This window comes from Gastrolobium bilobum, unplaced genomic scaffold, assembly GCF_033153095.1.
Source record: "Gastrolobium bilobum isolate Gb01-03AN ecotype WA unplaced genomic scaffold, APGP_CSIRO_Gbil_v1 utg19911, whole genome shotgun sequence".
Classification (NCBI taxonomy): Eukaryota; Viridiplantae; Streptophyta; class Magnoliopsida; order Fabales; family Fabaceae; genus Gastrolobium; species Gastrolobium bilobum.
In genome coordinates, this window is record NW_026898798.1 from 330497 (window position 1) to 350876 (window position 20380).

The 20380-nt window shown below is 36.1% G+C and overlaps 4 protein-coding genes across 5 annotated transcripts; 2 read left to right on the top strand and 2 right to left on the bottom strand.

Moving 5' to 3' along the window:
* Positions 1-221: 221 nt before the first annotated feature.
* Positions 222-1179, bottom strand: LOC133284235 (uncharacterized). Its single transcript, XM_061481232.1, has one exon. The coding sequence runs from the start codon at positions 1131-1133 to the stop codon at positions 297-299; it is 837 nt and encodes a 278-aa protein (XP_061337216.1). The 5' UTR covers positions 1134-1179; the 3' UTR covers positions 222-296.
* A 378-nt stretch (positions 1180-1557) lies between these two features.
* Positions 1558-6250, bottom strand: LOC133284209 (protein RETICULATA-RELATED 1, chloroplastic). Of its 2 annotated transcripts, none has more exons than XM_061481196.1 (8): positions 5640-6250; positions 4446-4606; positions 4230-4322; positions 4035-4150; positions 3409-3507; positions 3011-3316; positions 2699-2863; positions 1558-2275 (listed from the first exon to the last, which is right to left on the bottom strand). In XM_061481196.1, the coding sequence occupies exons 1-8, from the start codon at positions 5950-5952 to the stop codon at positions 1987-1989; spliced, it is 1542 nt and encodes a 513-aa protein (XP_061337180.1). In that variant the 5' UTR covers positions 5953-6250; the 3' UTR covers positions 1558-1986. The 2 variants fall into 2 exon arrangements, with proteins under 2 accessions (XP_061337180.1, XP_061337179.1); XM_061481195.1 differs by having other exon boundaries at positions 1560-2275; positions 4446-4610; positions 5644-6250.
* A 3062-nt stretch (positions 6251-9312) lies between these two features.
* LOC133284189 (E3 ubiquitin-protein ligase RZF1) lies at positions 9313-10607 on the top strand. The gene is made up of 2 exons (XM_061481179.1): positions 9313-10219; positions 10531-10607. The coding sequence occupies exons 1-2, from the start codon at positions 9313-9315 to the stop codon at positions 10605-10607; spliced, it is 984 nt and encodes a 327-aa protein (XP_061337163.1).
* Positions 10608-11276: 669 nt separating this feature from the next.
* Positions 11277-19336, top strand: LOC133284224 (RHOMBOID-like protein 10, chloroplastic). The gene is made up of 9 exons (XM_061481220.1): positions 11277-11488; positions 12139-12401; positions 12577-12631; positions 12720-12800; positions 12882-12978; positions 13062-13129; positions 17923-18021; positions 18489-18530; positions 19004-19336. The coding sequence occupies exons 1-9, from the start codon at positions 11336-11338 to the stop codon at positions 19157-19159; spliced, it is 1014 nt and encodes a 337-aa protein (XP_061337204.1). The 5' UTR covers positions 11277-11335; the 3' UTR covers positions 19160-19336.
* Positions 19337-20380: the final 1044 nt, after the last annotated feature.

The window sequence follows — 20380 nt, forward strand, 5'->3', positions numbered from 1 at the left end:
ACACTCAAAGGTCGATTCAGAAATAAAAATTGCTTCGCTTGAATTGTAAGGAAAAAAGAAAGAAAAACAATGTATCAAACATGTAATCAAGTTTTGTTTGATCGTCACATAATTGTTCAACAACAAAAGTAGGGGAAAAAAAATAGCAATCTCAATCGATATAATAAGAGAAGGAAGATATTGCTAAGCATATCATATTGTCTTAAATTTTATCACTTTGTCATTCAATCTCAATAAATCATTTTCTTCCATCTTATTAAAAAATATGATATAGCAATAAAAAAAAATAACAACAGTTAGGACTCTTTATCTGTCTTAACAGTGTGTTTCTTCTTCCTATTGGCATAACTCTTGAGATGAAAATCAACAAAGAGAGCCAAAAGAGATGCATTAAAAACCGCATTGAAACACCAACCCCGTATGCCGGAGCATCCAGACCCGGATCCGGAGAAGTGGTAGAAGAGCATGAGACCCGACACCGCGAAGCTAAACAGGAACTGCACAATCTGGCAATCGGTGACGACCCGCTTCCACCTGGGTCGGATCCCCAGTCCACTGAGGAAGTAGTAACCGTACATGAGGACGTGGACGGAGGCGTTGGTGACGAGCGCTATGGGGAAGAGGGACTGTGAGGTATGGAGCCAGAGGTAGCACATGAGGAGAACGGTGGCGTGGTGGTACACGTGGAGGAAGGAGAGCCGTTGGATGGAGCGGGAAAGGATGATGAAGAGGGTGTCGAGGAATTCAAGGATTTTGGAGAGGTAGAAGATGTAAACCCAAAAGAAGAGAGGCCCAGTGGGAGGGGTTTGGGTAGGGAAACATATGATCCAGTGTAGGTGAGGCGTATGGGTGAGGAAGGTGAGGGTGCAGCCGAGGGCCATGATGAGGGAGAGGATGAGGAGGGTGAGGTTGTGGAAGGCGGTGATGGGTTTGAGGAAGTGAGGAGAGAAGGGTGGGAGAGGGAGGAGGTAGAGGAGGAGAGTGAGAGAGAGGTAAGAGAGGATGGAGAGAGAGAGAAAGAGTGGGGATGAAGCAGGTGTATGAGGAGGGTTCCATGAGAAGTTGAGGATGGTTGGGTGATACACTAGCCAGTATTGGAGGCCGGAGATCATGGGGTTAGCCGTCAAATTCATTCTATCTATCAGGATGACTGTGAGAGAGAGAGAGAGAGAGAGAGAGAGAGTTCAGACTTCACAAATGAGGTGATGGATTGGGAAAGATAATTTGATTCAACCTGAGTGGACCAACAAAACAAAGTACAAACCATGACCTTCTCTCACCTTTCTCTGACCCTTTCATTTATGGTTTTTATTATTATTTTGATGTAATTTCATTTCATTAAATTTCTACTGCTACAACCCGCATTACAATTAAAATTAGGATTACCAAGCATGATAAAAATATTTATAAATTTATCAACTTTTTTTATGCATTTATCAACTGTTTACTTGCTGTATCAACTTCAGTTTTCACTGCAAAAAAAAAAAAAAATAGACAAGATTCACAATTTTTTTTTTTTTTTTTGGAGTAAAAAGATTCACAAATTTTTTAATCGAATAAGATTAGGAAGAGACTTGAGAACAAAAGTTCGTGAAACTACATGATCTAACACAGTCTGAATCATGAAGTCTCGTTGACAGAAGATCATTGGACTTCAGACAAGAGCTTAGGAACTATATTTTCGAGTATCGATTGAAGTTACATGGATCAGTGTGTTTCGACCACGGGGGGCAAAACTTGCTCTACTTCATTTAAAAGATTAAAATTTAGTACAGATTCAGATAGCAAAATATGGTAATTCGATTGAAGAATCCCTGAAAAAATTTAAAAACAATAAAACCCTCCTCAAACTTGGTTGATGTGGTAAAAAATCATGGGCCACTAGTTACCCCCGAGGATTAAGTGGAGCAGCCAGAAACCACCAAGGACACTCCAGCAGTAGCAAACAGCAAAATTGGACAAGGACTACGTTTACATGAGAAGAAACTACACTGAACCTGCAGCAACCTTCTTCCGAACAATCCTTTTTCGGCGAGCTTTAGGAGCTGAAGATTCTGAACCAGCCACAGAGTCTGCATTCCCTTGTTTGATGCCCAGTAGCCCAAGCCCGGAAACAATTGCATTCTTTGATATAAACCATTTTGAGGATGGCTTTTCTACATTCTCAGAAGTCCTGTTGTAAACTCTCAAGAGGTCATCTGAGTTAGCCAATGGATCTGCCTCAACTCCAAGCCAGGTACGCTTGGAAGTTTCTCCTAATTGAACGTTCAAGACCCTGTATAAAATTCAGAATGAAAGCTCAAAAAATAGCACATCAATTCCAGAATACTTTCTTCCTCTATCATATAAAATCATTGGTAATATTTGCTAAAATGAAGTGGTGAAAAGGATTCAACACTAGTGTTTGAAAAAAGTCAGAAATGACGCTAAAACATCACAAGAATTTTTTTTCTAATAGCATTGTTTCCTTTCAAAATGATGAAAGCCACACGTTATAAAAAAGAGAATATAATTGAGCAAATAATAATATAATCATAAATGCTAAGAATGTGAGATTGCCGTGACACCATATGCCAAATTCAATAATTAAACAAAGGAGGAAAAGTCAGAGTCATGAATAACTGGCAAAAACACAACCACATAACTCCTAGGCTGGTTTCAGTTTGATAAGCTCATTTGGTAGGGGGAAAAGGCAGACCTGAATGCTGTGCTGAAGAACAACGCGACTCCAATGACATCAAAATAGCTAATCATTGCTCTATCAAATCCACATAACAGTTGATATCTCAGGTTAGCATACATTCCAAGAAAAGCACCATAACCAAGTGCGTTGCTGCTAACACTTGGGACTGTCACAGATAATCTGCAGACAATTCGGGCATGACAAAGGTAACGAACAAAATTAGTATTTAGTACTCATAATTTCACCAATCACCCGTAAAACTCTAGGCATTAAGAATTAAATAAATTGAAAGCTATTGAACATAAGTTGGGTTTTAACCCTGCATACCGTCCCTCCTTTTTCCTAGCCAAAGAGTTTGACAATGCACCCTGCACCGCACCAGCACTTAAACCAACCATGCACAACTCAGCAGCCTTGAACAAAAAGCATTGGATTCTCTTTTGCAAGTCAAATTCCCTTAGCGGATAGCTCTTTTCAAATATGTTGTTTGGAAGCTTCTGCAATGTATTTTGTAAATCAAATTGAAATGTGTTTCCATATGATCGACAAGGAGCAAGGGACCAAACAACTACTGCATTGCATGCTGCTGCTGTGAGCACATTGATAAGTGCAAGGTCCCACTCCTGCTTTATCCTGGATTCAAATCAAAGTTAAAAATTATTACTTCAATTCATCAATGAGAACACCAGACAAACATTCAAATCATTTCAAAATACACAACACACCTATCCTTCCGATTTTTAATCTCCCACCACACTGAGCAACCTATGGTAGCAACCTCCTCTAATAGAAACCTATACATGAATGCAGGATCTGCAAGCAACCTGTGCAATAAAAGATTTATACATGAGATAATAGTTTATACAATCATACACTCCAAAAAGAAAGATCAACAGATTAGAAAATATAATTTATTTCCATTCCATAAATTTCAATATATTGAAGATTTGAAGACAAACTAATTTACAAGTCTTATCAAACATGGGGGGACATCTATTCCATGTTCTCAAGTGTTTAAGACACCTGACTAAAACAATTAGATGTCCAACAGATCATGTGTACTCATCCATGTAAGCAAAAGATATAGCCCTCATATACTCTCAGGGAGAGCAAAGAACATAAGGAGCTTTGGTTCCTACCCTTGAGGATTTTTTCCTGAGAGGACCATGCTCCTCTATTTTGTAGCTTCTTGAAAATAAAGGTATTCAAACCAAAAATGGAAATTAACAATTCAGAAGCAAGAATATGGGCTTAAATTTTGAGATATTAAAATAACATAATAATGTAGAGTGCACACTTTCTGATATTTCAATAAAATATTTGAAGTCAACCAGGCCATAATTGAAATTACCTGCCAATGAAAGCCCTTGATACTGCTTGTGGTAGTGCTCTAGAAATAAATCTGCTAGTGGTTGGCCTGGCATTGATTGCCAGGAATTTTACCATTTGAGCTGAGCTAACCAACCCCTAAAAGAAAATTTTAGTTAGTATATGGCTCTATGCTTCACAGCCTAAACACATAAACATAATCTGAAAAGCACTGCACCATTTCACAAGCTTGCCGAAACCCAGCAGGCAAATCCATCATAGTCCTTTGCCATTCATTTAACACAGCATCCACAAATTTGCGGTCAAATAGCTGCAACAATGACAAATGAATGTCATTCCTTTAGGAGATGTCAAATGAAAGCAATAAAAGGTTGTAAATGTTTTACAAAGGGGAAAAAACCTACTCATAAATGAAATAAATGAGATTTCTAACCTCTTCAAGAAGTATCCGTCTCCTAAACAAGCCACCCTCATCTCCCTCATCACCGTCATCAAAGTCATCAAAGTAATCATCATCATCGCCATCATCATCGCCTCCATCACCACCACCATGATTGATTTTCTTTCCAATACCTCCACCACCTCCCCCAACGTCTAGCTGCCAATAAAAGAGTATAAATGAATTTTGCAGATACTAACTTGCTAACAAAAACAAAAAAACTGAATTCACGAAATCAAAGCCACCCAAGACATACATACGTTTCATGCAAACTACAAACCTTTTATTTTTGGCAAGCCAAGCCCAACCTCCTCCAATATAATTCTTGCTAGAAGAATAATTGATTCCATTTATAATGAATGGGAGTAAATAATTAATTAGGATAGTTGCTAAGCCATACCATGTAATTCTAGCAGCAACATAAAGGGGAAAAGGCAAGCCTCGATGCACAAGGCTCCCCGACTTACTAGGATAAGGGTAATGGTCAATTGTATACAGTCTTATCTTTTCACTTTTCCAAAGAGGTTGTTTCCCATACTCGAACCCGTGACCTTCCAATCACAAGGAGCAACCTTACCGCTGTTCCAAGGCCCACCCTAAAAAATGAATACATTGCAAAAAAGGAAAGCAAAAGTACAAGTGGAGACCGATCGATCCGGTCTTGATATTTCTCCTATGTAACCCTTCATACAAACAACTGAAGTAGAAGTATTGAATTAAAAATATTCAATCCAATCTCATTTCAGACTCACTCAGCAAGCTACCATAACTGAGTTCTTCAAGCACACTTTTTTCATCAGCAGCAATGAGAATGATATGAAACCCTATTAGGAAGATGAAGCACGTGAAAGAGAAAGACAAAATAAATATAATTGTACCTAGTTCAATTTTTCATTAACCCCAAAACAAGTATTGGTAACAAGCAATTCGGTGAAAGTAAGACTGAAATTTCCATATCAATTCTCATTTTCATTGTTCACTATCACTATCACTATGTTCCCCCAGAAGCTCTTTCCACTCTAGGTTATTTTCTGAAGCCGTTATTGGTTTCAAATTAATTGTCCACCCGATAACTCAAATACATGTTCTGCTAATTGTACAGTGAAGAAGTATTAACTCGTTCACTTTCTATTGTGCCTTAATTGAAGGGTAAACACAAGATGAATTAGGTCAAAAAAGAAAGAGAACAAACCTCAGGGCTAGACATAGTTTGCTTTTGCGTTAAATCAAGCTTCGATTTCTCCAATGTAACGGAGGAAAGCGAACCGTATTGGCCCTTCATAGAGGGAGCGAAGGTAGAAGAGGAAGGAGCCGGTGGAGCTGCAAAACATCGCTGCAAAAGAGAGGCAGCAGCGTCACTGTCTACCTCGGCGGGGGACGATGATGATGATGTCATCATAACGGAACCTCGGCGCCTGTGGTGGAGTTTGGGGATGGGCTTTGGGGCGACGTAGGAGTTCATGGGCATGATTTGAGCCGTCTGGAAAAACGCGTGAGCCATTCTTGTGGGGTTGGGGTTGGGGGGTTTAGATGGAAACAACAAAATAAAGATAATTGATTGATTTTATTATAAAGAGCGAAGACACCACGAGAGGGAAATGAATTATCTCTCTAAAAGTAAAGAGAGAGAGAGAGAGAGAGAGAGAGAGAGAGAGAGAGAGAGAGAGAGGAGGAGGAGGAGGAGGAGGTACGATCGGAGGGCTGAAGAGAATGGGAGGCAGCAGAAGCAGCCCAGAACGCAACAACCAAATCACAAAGCCGAGAGGAGAGACTGACTACTGTATTGGATAGAACCGAACCACTTCACTCGGCTCGACTCGGCCGGCTTTTTTTTTAATGGTGCTTAAGTTAAAGTACTGCAACTGCAACTGCAAAATTCCAATCCTAACCTCTTGAATAAAGTTTAAGAGGATTAGGTAAGTATATCATACAATATGGATTTGATAATTTATCTTTGTATGATATAAATAGATAAAATTATTTTTTTAATACAATTTTATATAATTTTTTAAAATTATTATTTATATATTAGTTTTAAATTTAAATTATTAAAAAATTTTAAAAGTCATAATTTTAAATAAGTATATTAAAATACATAATAAATTATAATATTTTTTAAAACAGAGAAAATTATATTCTCATCAAATAAATTTTTTTAAAATTAAATTTTAAATTGATTGTTAATTCAATGGCTAGTGATAGTTGCTAGTAATGGCAAGTTGAGGTGGCCAATTGAAGTGGTGGCGGCGGTGGTGATTGTAAGGACTGAAGAAGAAGTGTGATGGTAATAACGCCATCGATGATGGGTGATAATTATGGTAGCTAGTTGTGACAATGATAATTAGTGTCTAGTGCCCGGTGGTTGAGGGTGGTAGTGGCCCAAAAGGATGATCGGGCCAACGGTGAAGACAATAATAGTAGTGGCTGGCTGACGTTGGTGGTGGCAACGGGGTAGTTGTTGGTGGCACCAACAGTAACCAATGACAATTGTGAGACTGATTGATGACAATGGTGAAGGATGTGGTTGATTCCTAGTGATTTAGGGTGGTAGTGGTTGGTGATGACTGATGACTAATAACTCGTAGTGATAGCTAATGACAATGATAATGGTGGGCTTATGGCTAGTGATGGCGATAAAGATAATTGACGAACTATGACAATAGTGGTGATGGTTGGAACATATATATTATACATTATATATATATATATATATATAGTAAAATCATTTCTGCAACCGTTTTACATACATCAATGACAGACGCATGGTTATGATTCTCCACATTTAATGCTTTCATCTTTTGTATGGTTATGATTCTCCGCATTTAATGCTTTCACCTATATATATGGCAAGTATTTGGTTGCTGCACGTACAACAGTTGCAGAAATGTAAACCCCATATATATATAGGGGACGGTTATACTTACCGTAAGTTTACCACTCTTACAACCAATCTCATTATCGTTTGATTAAAATTAACTAACGGTTCATAATTATCCCTTATAATCCTAATTTTTACTCTCTCATTCCCTCTCTCTCTCTCTAAGTTTGTGATCTGCACACCTCTCTCTATCTAGATTTGAAGATCAACTCTCTCGTCCTCTCTTTATTGTTATAGTTTTTTTAACTTCAATTCCGACAAAAATATCTCACCAAGACAAATAATCGGACACACCAGTTAATTATTTCCATTGTCACTGAATAAATTTATGAAATCGCAATTCTTTTGAAACAATATGCTTTCATATTACTGATTTCTGAGTCTCTGAGTATTTGACTTGTGGCGAAGTGGTATTTTCTTCAAATTACATGTATGTCTGCAATGGTGGCTAAAAGATACAGATCTGATTGCTCATATGTTATTCGAGTTCTTGTTTTGTTGTCCGCAACATCCACCACGCGCACGGGTTGAATTTGTGTTTTCGGATGTGAAATTCGTAAAAAAATTTGTATTTGCTTTCATTCGGTAAACATATATATGACGAATTGCTATATGTACGGTGAATGGGAATTCTTCTATTACTTTTTAGCAATTCATTTGATAAACATATAACAAATGAGAACTCACCTTCAAAGAATTTAGAGAGAGATGTGCAGATCACAAACCTAGAGAAAGAATGAGAGAGTAAAAATTAGGATTATAAGGGGTAATTATGAACCGTTAGATTTAATTTTAATCTAACAATGATGAGATTGATTGTAAGGATAATAAACTTACCTGGTGATAAGTATAACCGTCCCTATATATATATATATATATATATATATATATATATATATATATATATATTCGATTTATATTGGTATAACTATCATATTTAATTTTAGTTGTTGATTTCTCTTGTATCTAATTATTTTAATTTATTGATTAATTGAATTGTTTGATGAAGGGGATTAATGATTATTTTGTTAGTGTTAAGTGTAAGACTTTTTATTCTTATATTATAGTGTCCAAAATACGTATTGCATTTTCCTTAAAAATTAAAATCATAACAAAGTTCTATCGAATTCAATACAAATTAAGTGTAGAGACTTAAAACTATAGAAAATGCTTCCTTTTCTTAAAAGAAAATAATAATAAATAAGGAAAAATTATTTATCATTTTAAAAGACATAATTTTGTGTCACTTTTTATAAAATTACATCGTTTTGATATGCATTTAGTATTTTTTTATATTTTATATTTTTTTTTCATAAAATCAGAAAGAGAGAGAAAATATAAAAAAATACTAGCTACATAGAAAAAATAACGTAATTTGATTAAAAATAATATAAAATTATGTCTTTTAAAATAAATAAAAAATACTTTGATGCTATCAAGTTGTGGCAATGGTTATGAGTCATAGACCAAAAAAAAATAATCAAGTCAACCATATTTAAAAGCTGGTTTACACAATACACTCTTCCTGGGAAACCCAGCAAAGTGGTCTCCCATTAGTAACCCAACCCTGAAAGTTTGTCTTACACCATTACTTTTCATTCACGGTTGCTATTACTACATCCATCAAGAAAAGCTGGGTATTATCCATTAATATGGTATTGTATCACATACAATTCCTCAAGAAAACCAAAAACACTGTATAACTTCCTATCATCATTCAAGCATCATTTGCCTTATCAAAAGAAGACACATTTTGTGAAGAAAAGCAGGCAGGACATTAGATGAACCAAAGCAGAAATCAATAGTTACAAAGGAAAAGGAATCCCTTTCTTGTGCCCCCAATCTAAAGCCATCCCTTTCACCCCTTTTCTCCTTCTTCTTTTTTTAACTTCATGAAAACCACATATAAATAGTTCCACGTTCTTGCTTCTTCCTTAACACACACTCCAACCTTTTCATCCCAACACAGACAACATACTCAGAATGTCTCTTCCAGGTCGTCCTCGTGTTGTTGTGAATGGTGTTCGAAGAACGAGAACGTACCACTATTTCTGGTGCCTAATTTGCCAACGTACTGTGAGGATACCCTTTATGAATACAAATGGCTCATTGTGTCCCTATTGCTTCCATCAATTGTTTTATGAGCTTGATATCTCAAGGCCAAGGTTTCTCATGAATGTGCCTAATAACTTGGAGCCTTCACCTGCTACTCAACTTATCCATAGCTTGGCTCTCATTCTTGATCCAACTCTGAGGAGACAACACAACCATTTGAACACAACAACACAATGGGAAACAGAAAATGAAGATAGTCCAAATCCACAGGCTTGGATTACCCTCAGATTTGTTAGACCAACTAGTCCACCAAGGCTTATTGCCCCACCAGAAAACTTGGTCCAACAAGCCTATGACACAAACAATGCCACCCCATTTGAGAATACATTAGATGAGTTCATTGATGGGGTGATTCAGAACAATCGACCGGGGCCACCTCCAGCACAATCTTCAGCCATTGCAGCATTGCCAATGGTGAAACTAACACAAGATCATTTGGCTAGTGACCCCAATTGTCCAATTTGCAAAGATGAGTTTCAGCTTGATATGGAAGTGAGAGAGTTGCCCTGCAAACATTTCTATCATTCTGATTGTATTGTCCCTTGGCTGCGCATCCACAACACTTGCCCTGTGTGCCGCTATGAGATACAAGGTGTTGCTAGTGCTAATTACCATTTCCAAAACGAGAATGAGCAGAGTTTTGGGTTTGAGGAAGTTACAAGCACCTTGAACTGGTTTTGGAGCCAATTGGCATCGTTAAGGCCTATCCGTGCAGTCATAGATTGGACACAGTCCTACTTTAATTTCCAAGATAATCATGCTCGTGATCGAAGAGGTAATTCATATTTTTTTTTAAAACATATAATCTTATTTTTTTTACCATATGATTATTGAAATTAATTTAATAATCATCTAGCAGTCAATAATACTAGTTATTAGGCGGGAGAATACTGCGAAATTTCTTATGCAATAAATGGATATTACCATAGACTAATGGTAGTTTAAGGCCTAATAAAGCTATTACAAACCTGCAGGTATCTCTTGGTGGCGAGAATTGCTCCTTTTATAGCTTCTTCATCTATGAGATTTCATACTGAAACCTGGTTTGTCATATTAGAATTATTACATTTGGTTACTAATAAGCAGGTAAAAGGTGCAAGCACCTCAATTCAAGAACATGGGTGGAACCTTATTTCTTGGTGAAGAATTACATTTCCAAATGAGAACTTCACTTGGTCCTGATTTTTATTTTTTATTTTTTATTTTTGTTCTTTACTGTATATATCTATATGGCTTTTACTTTATCTGTGCACGTAAATCTCTAATGTGAATGTTTGTGGTAATTCCTTTGCTTTGTTATTGAGGGGTCTTGAGCATTCTCATATCATGTTGTTTGATGCTCATCTGTTTGCAGCAGTTACTCTATTTTTTCTTTAGTCTGGCTTTCGTGCATTGTAAAGTGCAAATTATAGTTCCATTAAAATTAAGCAGATAAAATTAGAGACCACAAAAAAGAAAGCCATTAAATTATAAATTTATTGAGATAAAAATTCATAATAATAGGGTTTAATGTGTCTTGTGGAACATAAAATTATTTTCTATCCACACGAGCTCATGTTTTTTTTTGTTCTCTTCTCTTCATGTAAACTCCATACACTTTTATGTGTGTGTAGGAAATAATTTTATCTATATGTGTATATTTTGTGGATGTGCTTATAAAATTTATTTTTTTATTTCTTTTATAAGAAAACTTCTCACAACAAATATAAGCAAAACTTTTTGTTGTTACCTTAAATTCAAAAGAAAAAATAAAAAAATAAAAATGAAAAATAAATAAAAAAGAGGTGATGAAGGGAAACATGTTCCACAAGTAATATATGCAAGAAGTGGTGACTTTGTTTGCTGAAAACATTTTGTGTTCGGAGCTGGGAAGAGAATCCCAGGATTGAATATGGCTCAGCCATTTTTGTCACCAATTTGTAAGGTGGGTCCTTACCCACTTGATCTTATTGCCACCGCCGCGTCCCTCCACTTCGGCCACCTTCTCCGCCACCGCGCCATCCACCATCTCCGCCTTGGGGTTCTTCTTCACTCCTGTTTCAAGGTCTCTTCTCATTTATTCAATTACTTAATTTTGCTACAAATTACAAAAATTTTGGAGTTGGGTTTGATTCAAAATTTCAAATTATTTCTCTTTTCATCATTTAGATTATGGGAACCAATTGAAATGAAAGTCATGAGTATATATCGCTTAAAAAAGTTGTTTATGTAGAATTTCGGTTATAATAATCATGGGGTCCTAGTTGATCAATCTGTTACTGGATTCATGCTACTTTCAATGCTGATTATGGGATTGCGAAATAGGCTATGGTTGTTGAGATGTGTATTTGATTTTTGATCAGTTGTCTAGTATCTTGATGACCGAAAGGCCATGGATTCAAATGCATAAAACAGTCTCTTTGCATGCAATTATGCAAGGATAAGGCTGTTTACAAATATTGTCTCCACCCCACACTCACTAGTTGGGCTTAAATGGGAGTTGTTTTTCTGTCTGGTATCTTCATGAAAGTGAACTTGCTCTAGAAAATAATTAACCATTCTGGTGGCTGCTTTCAGGATGCTAGAAGAAGCTTTCTCTTGTGCCTTCTCAATCTTCTTTTTTATATTTTTGGTGTATATGAATTTGGCCATCGGGTCTCTTCTTTTGATTTTGTGGTAGCATTTCCTGACTCCCATGTCTCTCTTATTGAACAGAAACTAGCTCCTTTAAATCACGTGTTTAGATTGAAGGATAAATGGTGTAAAAAATGCCTTCAACTCAAAGGAATGAATTATCTTCAACTATCAAATGATGATTTGACTTCCACATGTTCAACTAGTTTCTCTTTCTTTAATGGGGGAGGAGGAGGACATGGAGATCGCTTTGGAAATGCTGGGATGTCTAACTCCAAGATGTCCAACAAAAATCCATTTAATGGAAGGAAATGGACAAATATTCTCCTCGCTGCTAATGTCCTGTGAGTATTAGGCCATTAGCATATTTCCTGGAATTGTGTATTAAGTTTTTGACTTTGTTGTGTCATTGTGTGCATATTGCTGTAAGCCTGTAATTTTACTAGCTGATGTTACTGTTTTTGCAAATTTTCATGTAACTTGGTAAGATGGCTTATTATTTACTAATTGTTTGCACAGATTTTATCTTGCACAACTTGCAACCCAAGGCAAGCTTTTATTGTGGGGAGCAAAGGTAAGGTTGCAATTAAGAATCTGATTCTCTGAATACATTCCCCTAAATTTTGTGGAGTATTTACATTTGAGTTGTGCATGTTTACTAGATAAACAGTCTCATTGACAAAGGACAACTTTGGAGACTTGCCACGTCTTCCTTTTTGCATGCAAACATTGGACACCTTATGGTCTGGTTTGAATTTATTTGTTTGATTATTTTGTCATGCCTGGTTTGTGTAGATCTTAAAATTACTAAGAATTCTCTGCAGGTAAATTGTTATTCCTTAAATTCAATTGGTCCCACTGTGGAGAGCCTCAGTGGTCCTCGGAGATATCTTGCAATTTACTCTGTCTCTGCAATTGCAAGTAACCGCTCATATTCTCTCTAAAATAGCTGATGAAATTGATTACCCCCAAGTATTCTAATGCCATAGTTTCTAGAAAATCAGGTTCAGCTATGAGTTATTGGTTCTGCAGAATGCCTGCAGTAGGTGCATCAGGAGCAATTTTTGGACTGGTAAGTTCTTTCAATATTTTATTTGACACAAATTTGATCTATCATCAGCCTTGGACATGTTTATTGTTATATATATAGATGATTTAAATTGAAGCTATAATTTTAAATGCAAGAATATATACTTAGTATTTGATGTTTATTTTCCCCATTTTACCTAATTGTTCAGACTTCAGAAAGTGCATGATCCAAATTGTAGTTTTGTAGTTTTGACTGAAGTTAAATGCTTCTTTGTTCAGAATTTGATTTCACTTTCACAATATCTCTATCTTTGTTTCCAAGAAATTTTCACCCTCCAACTGAAAAAGCTTGGGTAAAATAATGTAGTTGACAACTTGACATAACGGGATGGTTATTGAAGAAGCTGAGGAAACTCCTTCCCACCCATTTCATTCTCCTTCCTCTGAACCCACTTTCTTTTTTGTTTTATGACTACTTATCTCTCCCGAATGCCTATATTGGTTTGAAATTGTAGAAAATTTCAGTATATTGATTTGAATAATTACATGAGGAATGAGGAGTATTTATACAAGAAAAAATAGCTAAGCATAACTCAGCTATGACTCACCAAACCTAATCACAATCATAAGAATGACTTAGCTATGACTCACTAAACCTAATCACAATTAATTCTAATCAATTACAATTAATCCTAATTAATAGGAAATAAAAAACAATCAATCCTAATTAATCTTAATTATTCCTAATTAATAGGAAATAAAAACGGAAAAATATTTGAATTTGAATTCTGATTTTCTACACTCCCCCTCAAGTTGGGAGGTAAATGTTGATCATTCCCAACTTGCCAATCAAGTCTTCAAAGGCTGGCCGGTGTAGGCCCTTAGTGAGAATATCTGCAATCTGCTCTTGGTAGGAATATACACCATACATACACTTCCATCATCTATTTTTTCTTTGATAAAGTGGCGATCAACCTCCACATGTTTTGTTCTGTCATGGTGAACTGGATTTTGAGCAATACTGACAGCAGCCTTATTATCACAATACACTCTGACAGGTAGGGAAAAAGAGATCTTCAATTCCTCAAGGAGTCTTCTTAACCAAATTCCTTCACAAATACCATGGGCTAGAGCCCGAAATTCTGCTTCTGCACTGCTCCGGGCAACAACTGTTTGTTTCTTACTTCTCCAGGTCACAAGATTTCCGCAAATATAGGTGCAATATCCTGAAGTGGATCTTCGGTCCAATGCAGAGCCAGCCCAATCTGCATCTGTATATATTTCAATCATCCTCTTGTGTCCCCTTTTAAAGAACAATCCTCGTCCAGGGGTGTTTTTGAGGTACTTCAGAATTCTATAAACTGCACTCAGGTGTTTTTCCTTAGGAGAATGCATGAATTGACTAACCATGCTAACTGCAAATGCAATATCAGGCCGAGTGTGAGATAAGTAGATCAACTTCCCCACCAATCTCTGATACTGCTCTTTGTCAACTTCTTTCCCATCTTCGATTCCCAATTTAATATTGGGTTCAACTGGAGTCTCTGCTGGCTTGCACCCAAGCATTCCTGTTTCTTGTAACAGGTCTAGAATATATTTCTTCTGAGTTAAAGAAATTCCTGCCTTACTTCGAGCAACTTCCATGCCTAGGAAATATTTGAGAGATCCAAGATCCTTCAGTTCAAACTGATTAGCTAAACATTTCTTCAAAGAGCTTATCTCCTCACAATCATTACCTGTGACAATTATGTCATCAACATAAACAATGAGAATAGCAATTTTACCACCATTAGAGTGTTTTAAAAATAAAGTGTGATCAGTCTGAGCTTGGAGGAATCCTCTTCCCTTAACAGCTTGAGTAAACTTCTCAAACCACTCTCTAGGAGATTGTTTAAGACCATAGAGAGACTTTTTCAACTTGCATACTGAATCGTCTCCTTTTTCAAAACCAGGTGGTGGATCCATATAAACTTCTTCATGTAGATCACCATTCAAGAAAGCATTCTTTACATCTAATTGTTGCAAGGGCCAACCAAGATTTGCAGCAAGTGATAAAAGAACTCGGATAGTGTTAAGCTTGGCAACAGGGGCAAATGTCTCTTGATAGTCTATCCCATGAGTTTGAGTGAATCCCTTAGCAACCAGTCTGGCCTTATACTTGTTGATGCTGTTATCTGCATTAAACTTTATTGTGAACACCCACTTGCAACCTACTGTTTTCTTTCCTCTGGGTAATGCTACAGACTCCCAAGTTCCATTTTTGTTGAGTGCATCCATTTCTTCAAAGACTGCATTCCTCCATTTTGGATCATCAAGTGCTTCTTGGATATTTTTTGGTATTTTTGTACTGTCTAACATAGTGTTGAAAGCACGAAAACCTGGGGACAACTTTTCATATGTGATATGATGAGAAATAGGATGAGCAGTACAAGATCTAGTACCTTTTCGGAGAGCAATAGGCACATCTAGGTTGGCTGTATCAGTGTTGCTGGAACTAAGACTCGAGTCAGAATCCTGGCAGTCTAGAGGCTCCTGAGGTGATTCTCGCCTGCTGTAAAACTTTTCCCATTTCCCGGGAGGATCTCCATTATCTGACACATTAACTCCCCCTGTCTTTTTCATAATGACTCCCCCTGTCTCCAACGGCAAAGGCAAAACAACAGAATCATTTGGTTTCCAAGACTTATCTTCATCAACCCCAATAGACTCCCCCTGAAGAGAAGTCGAAGGAAAAAAAGATTGTCTCTCATCAAATGTGACATCCATAGAAACAAAGACCTTACGAAGTGAAGATGAGTAACACTTGTAGCCCTTTTGGTTAGGAGGATATCCTATGAAGACACATTTAATGGACTTAGGATCGAGCTTGGACCTTTGATGGGAAGGAACATGTACAAAAGCCACACAGCCAAACAACTTGGGAGGAAGGGAAGAATGAGCCCGAAAAGAAGGAAAGGTGTGGGTAAGACAAGATAAAGGAGATTGAAAATTTAGGACACGAGAAGGCATCCGATTGATGAGGTATGCTGCAGTCAAGACAACTTCCCCCCACAAATATTTAGGGACATGCATGGTAAACATAAGAGCTCGAGCAACTTCAAGGAGATGTCTATTTTTTCTTTCAGCCATCCCATGTTGTTGAGGGGTTTTAGGACAAGAACTTTGATGAAGAATACCATGCTGGCTGAGATAGTTTCCAAGAACAGAATTAAAATATTCAGTACCATTGTTAGTTCGAAGAATTTGGATAGAGGTCTGGAACTGGGTTTGAACCATAGTATGAAAGTTTTTAAAAATGGATGCAGCGTCAGACTTATCCTTTAGAAGGTATACCCAACATACCCTAGAGTGATCATCTATGAAAGTTATAAACCAACGAGCACCAGAGATATTTTTTTCACGGGCTGGAACCCATATATATCACTATGAATCAAGGTAAATGGAGAAGAATCATGATGGACTCTAGGAGGATAAGAAACACGAGAATGTTTTGCAAGCTGACAAATATCACAAGAAAAAGAACTGGGATTTTTATTGATAAATAAGCTTGGGAACAACTTCTGAAGATAAATGAAATTTGGGTGTCCTAACCGACGATGCCACAACAAAACATCATTACAATCATCAGACAAACATACCGAGTGGTTCACAAAATTTTTTCCTTCACAAGAATCTTTTTCTAAATAATAAAGTCCTTCTTCCTCTCTAGCACCGCCAATCATCAGCCCCGAGTCCTGTTCCTGGAAAACACAAGCATTGACAGAAAACTTGGCAACACAATGTAACTCAGACGTAAGTTTGCTAATAGAGATAAGGTTACAAGTAAGAGAGGGAACATGAAGGACTGAGTTCAAAGTAATGTGTTCAGAAAGTTTAATGGATCCTTTTCCAGCAATAGTAGAGAAGCTGCCATCTGCTGTTCTTATTCATGATTGTTGATAGTAAGGGGTATAAGAACAAAATAAGGTTGCATTACCTGTCATATGATCTGAAGCCCCTGAATCAAGAATCCATCGACTACTATTATCAACATGGAACGCTATACCTTGTTGAGCAACATTGCTGGATGGAAATTTACTTTTAATCAACATGGCTGCGTGTGGTAACGCGTAGGGTGGACGCTCCGTCCTTTCTCTAGCGCGTGGGGGCGCGTGGCTCAGCAGAATCCGATGGTCTTTCTTGAAACTTGTAGATCGGCTCCTTCTGTTTCGAATGGTGCGGATCTTGGCCGGAAATGTCACCGGAAAAATTTCCCGACGGCTGCTGACGGCGGTGGAAAGCTGGGATTTTGCCTTCTACAGTGATTGGTAGCCTTACTTTGCTCTCGGGACTTTGTAGGAAGGGAAAATAACCTTAATAATGGTTGGAGGTTGAGTTTTCCGGCGTTGTGCCGCCTGTTTGACGGTGGTTGTGGTGGCTGAGTTTTCTCAGGACCAACCTGCTTTGATACCATATTGAAAAAGGTTTTCAGTATATTTATTTGAATAATTACATGAGGAATGAGGAGTATTTATACAAGAAAAAATAGCTAAGCATGACTCAGCTATGACTCACCAAACCTAATCACAATCATAAGAATGACTTAGCTATGACTCACTAAACCTAATCACAATTAATTCTAATCAATTACAATTAATCCTAATCAATAGGAAATAAAAAACAATCAATCTTAATTAATCTTAATTATTCCTAATTAATAGGAAATAAAAACGGAAAAATATTTGAATTTGAATTCTGATTTTCTACGGAAACTTTCCATATGGGGACGGTACAAAACTGACATGTTAATCTTTTTTCTTTGTTATCTTTTGTTTCTAACGAGCTATAATGATTCAGGTTGGGTCAGTTGCAGTGTTTGTCTTGCGGCACAAGGACCTTGTAGGAGGTGGTAAAGAAGATTTGCAGCAAATAGCACGTATAATTGCTCTCAATATGGTAAGTGTCTTCATTCCCTGTGTTAGTAGAACTGAAACTTTTCTAGTGTTCAAGCTAGGAGAATTAGACAGTTCTAAGTTGAATGGTGTCATTTCTTCTAAGCCCATTGACTCGACTTGTCACTAATCATTTAGGGTTTGTTTTCTCATTCCCTTAGTTAAGGTGCTCTGCTCACTTTCGATTCTGCTAAATTGCTGATGAATACATGCTCCTGATTAGCCAGGAGGGAACAGAGTTTTTGGAAGATCTTTGTATGAATCTGTTTGTATATTAATGTGTTATATGCTTCGATAGGAAATGTGTCTCTGGGAGAAGTAGTGTTGTTTCATGCAGTGTTATGTTGGGGATTTTTTCTGCTTTTAACTTATTCACCACCCTATGACTATGACTTATAGAGAGGGCTACTGTTGCTGTGGCTTACTTTCCTCATCTTTGTGTTCTAATGGTGACAAGCATTTCTCATGCAGGTTATTGGGCTATTGTCTAATGGCATTGACAATTGGGGACATGTAAGTGTAACATGGCTTTTTATCTCACATTTTCTGATTCTTTCTTCAATTAAGAGGCAATAGTTTGCAAGTTAATGAGTATATCAGCAATGAATTTTTTTTAAATGCCTTCAGATTCTCTTTCTTCAGATTTCAATTTCTTAGTTCCTTTGTTTGGTAACAGTTGTTGGCTAAACAAACGTAGCCTATTTCATGCTTGATACTATATTAACTTTTTAAAATTTGGCATGACCAGAAACGGCTCTAAAAATAACTTAATACACTAACCCTTACTAAAACTATGTGCATATAGATATAGTATCAAAAAATAGTCTACCAGTTTTAAATTCCGTGCATAAGACTAGCCATCTTGTTTTGTATCTACTATGGAGGCACTGGTGATCTTAATGTTCAATTGAATAATTAAACCATTCTAACCTGTGTATAGTTTCTTATCTATTGCTAGAGCTTCCTTTAACATAATAGTGTTTCAGTTAGGAGGCTTGATTGGTGGGGTTGCTGCATCATGGCTTATTGGACCGGCATGGAAATATGAATCTACAGCTAGGGACGGAAGAAAACTTTTCACTGACAGTGCACCAATGTATAACCTCTTCAAGTTTAGAAGAGTGCCTAAGCAATGGAAATAGAAACATTTCATTGGCGTATTGGTTGGAAAATATAATTAAAGGAACAAATTTTTTGCCGTTGGTTATTTTGTACCCTTGTAAGCTTCCCTTCATAAAATATTTTAGACAGTGGATTGTGGACTCTTGGTCCCTGACTCCATTAAATTATCTTGTATACTTTTATATTACAGAAAGGATAATTCAATTACTTTTATATATTCGTTACTTGTAACAATGAATTTTTTTTTTTTTAAATCACATTTCCCATATTACCTCACTTCAATTATAATGTTTTGCCAGGTTTAAATGAAAACTTTTGATTTTATTGAGCTTGACTCCTAAGTTTTTGCGGCTCTAAGTTTTTTTTTTTTCATTTTATTAACGAGGAAGTCTAAATTATTATATAATAAATTATGAATATGTAATGGAATGTGTCATTATTTTATATATATTAATGTGAGGAGAAATATGTTCATTATATATTTATTTTTTCTTTTGTTAAGTTTTTATTCCACTAAGTTTTTCTTATTAACAAGACATATTCATATTGTATAGTTATCAAGGGAGAATATTATAAAATATTTACTTGAATGACTTTTCATATACCTCATAATATGTGGATGTCTTTTTGATTTCTTATGACTTTTGATGTGTCATATAATCACCACACTAAAGGTGTGATAAAGTACAATTATTTTTTTCTTAATATTTAGAGTCTATATAAGGGCATAATTTTTATGAAAAATAGACAATTATAATTTGGTGATTTTCTCATATTTTCCCGAGAATTTATATTTTGATCTTTTTCTATTTTCTCTCCTCATTTTACTTTTTCTATTTTAAATATTTTTAAAACAAAATTCAAGTTATCAAAAAAATTATCATAAATAAATTAGTTCACATAAGTTATGAAATTAATAACATGGTAATTAAGTGCCGTTAGAGTAAATTTAATAATATCTAAATATTTACAATACCCATAAAATATTTAGAATATTTATAAATGAAATTTTTTAAAGTCGAATTGTTTTATTTAAGAATTGTTATTTTTCTTGAACTTTTATGATTCAAAAATAAATATATTTCAATATGTCTGATACAGATGTGTAGTTTATATCAAATAGTTAGACACATAATATTAGCTTATATTTTATAATTTTTTATTTTATTATAATTTAAAAAAAGTTACAAGTTAAATACTATAAAATTATAATAAATATCAATTTCTCATTATGTAGTGTT

What these genes read in the sequence shown, in the direction of transcription:
- LOC133284235 (XM_061481232.1), bottom strand. Translation starts at nt 1,133, where the DNA reads ATGAATTTGACGGCTAACCCCATGATCTCCGGCCTCCAATACTGGCTA.
- LOC133284209 (XM_061481196.1), bottom strand. Translation starts at nt 5,952, where the DNA reads ATGGCTCACGCGTTTTTCCAGACGGCTCAAATCATGCCCATGAACTCC. An exon ending in ATTAAAAATCGGAAGGATAG is followed by an intron (nt 3,317 to 3,408) that starts GTGTGTTGTGTA and finishes ATTTGAATCCAG; the next exon opens with GATAAAGCAGGAGTGGGACC. An exon ending in TTCTTCAGCACAGCATTCAG is followed by an intron (nt 2,276 to 2,698) that starts GTCTGCCTTTTC and finishes AATTTTATACAG; the next exon opens with GGTCTTGAACGTTCAATTAG.
- LOC133284189 (XM_061481179.1), top strand. Translation starts at nt 9,313, where the DNA reads ATGTCTCTTCCAGGTCGTCCTCGTGTTGTTGTGAATGGTGTTCGAAGA. An exon ending in TCATGCTCGTGATCGAAGAG is followed by an intron (nt 10,220 to 10,530) that starts GTAATTCATATT and finishes ACTAATAAGCAG; the next exon opens with GTAAAAGGTGCAAGCACCTC.
- LOC133284224 (XM_061481220.1), top strand. Translation starts at nt 11,336, where the DNA reads ATGGCTCAGCCATTTTTGTCACCAATTTGTAAGGTGGGTCCTTACCCA. An exon ending in TTTTATTGTGGGGAGCAAAG is followed by an intron (nt 12,632 to 12,719) that starts GTAAGGTTGCAA and finishes CATGTTTACTAG; the next exon opens with ATAAACAGTCTCATTGACAA. An exon ending in GCATTGACAATTGGGGACAT is followed by an intron (nt 18,531 to 19,003) that starts GTAAGTGTAACA and finishes ATAGTGTTTCAG; the next exon opens with TTAGGAGGCTTGATTGGTGG.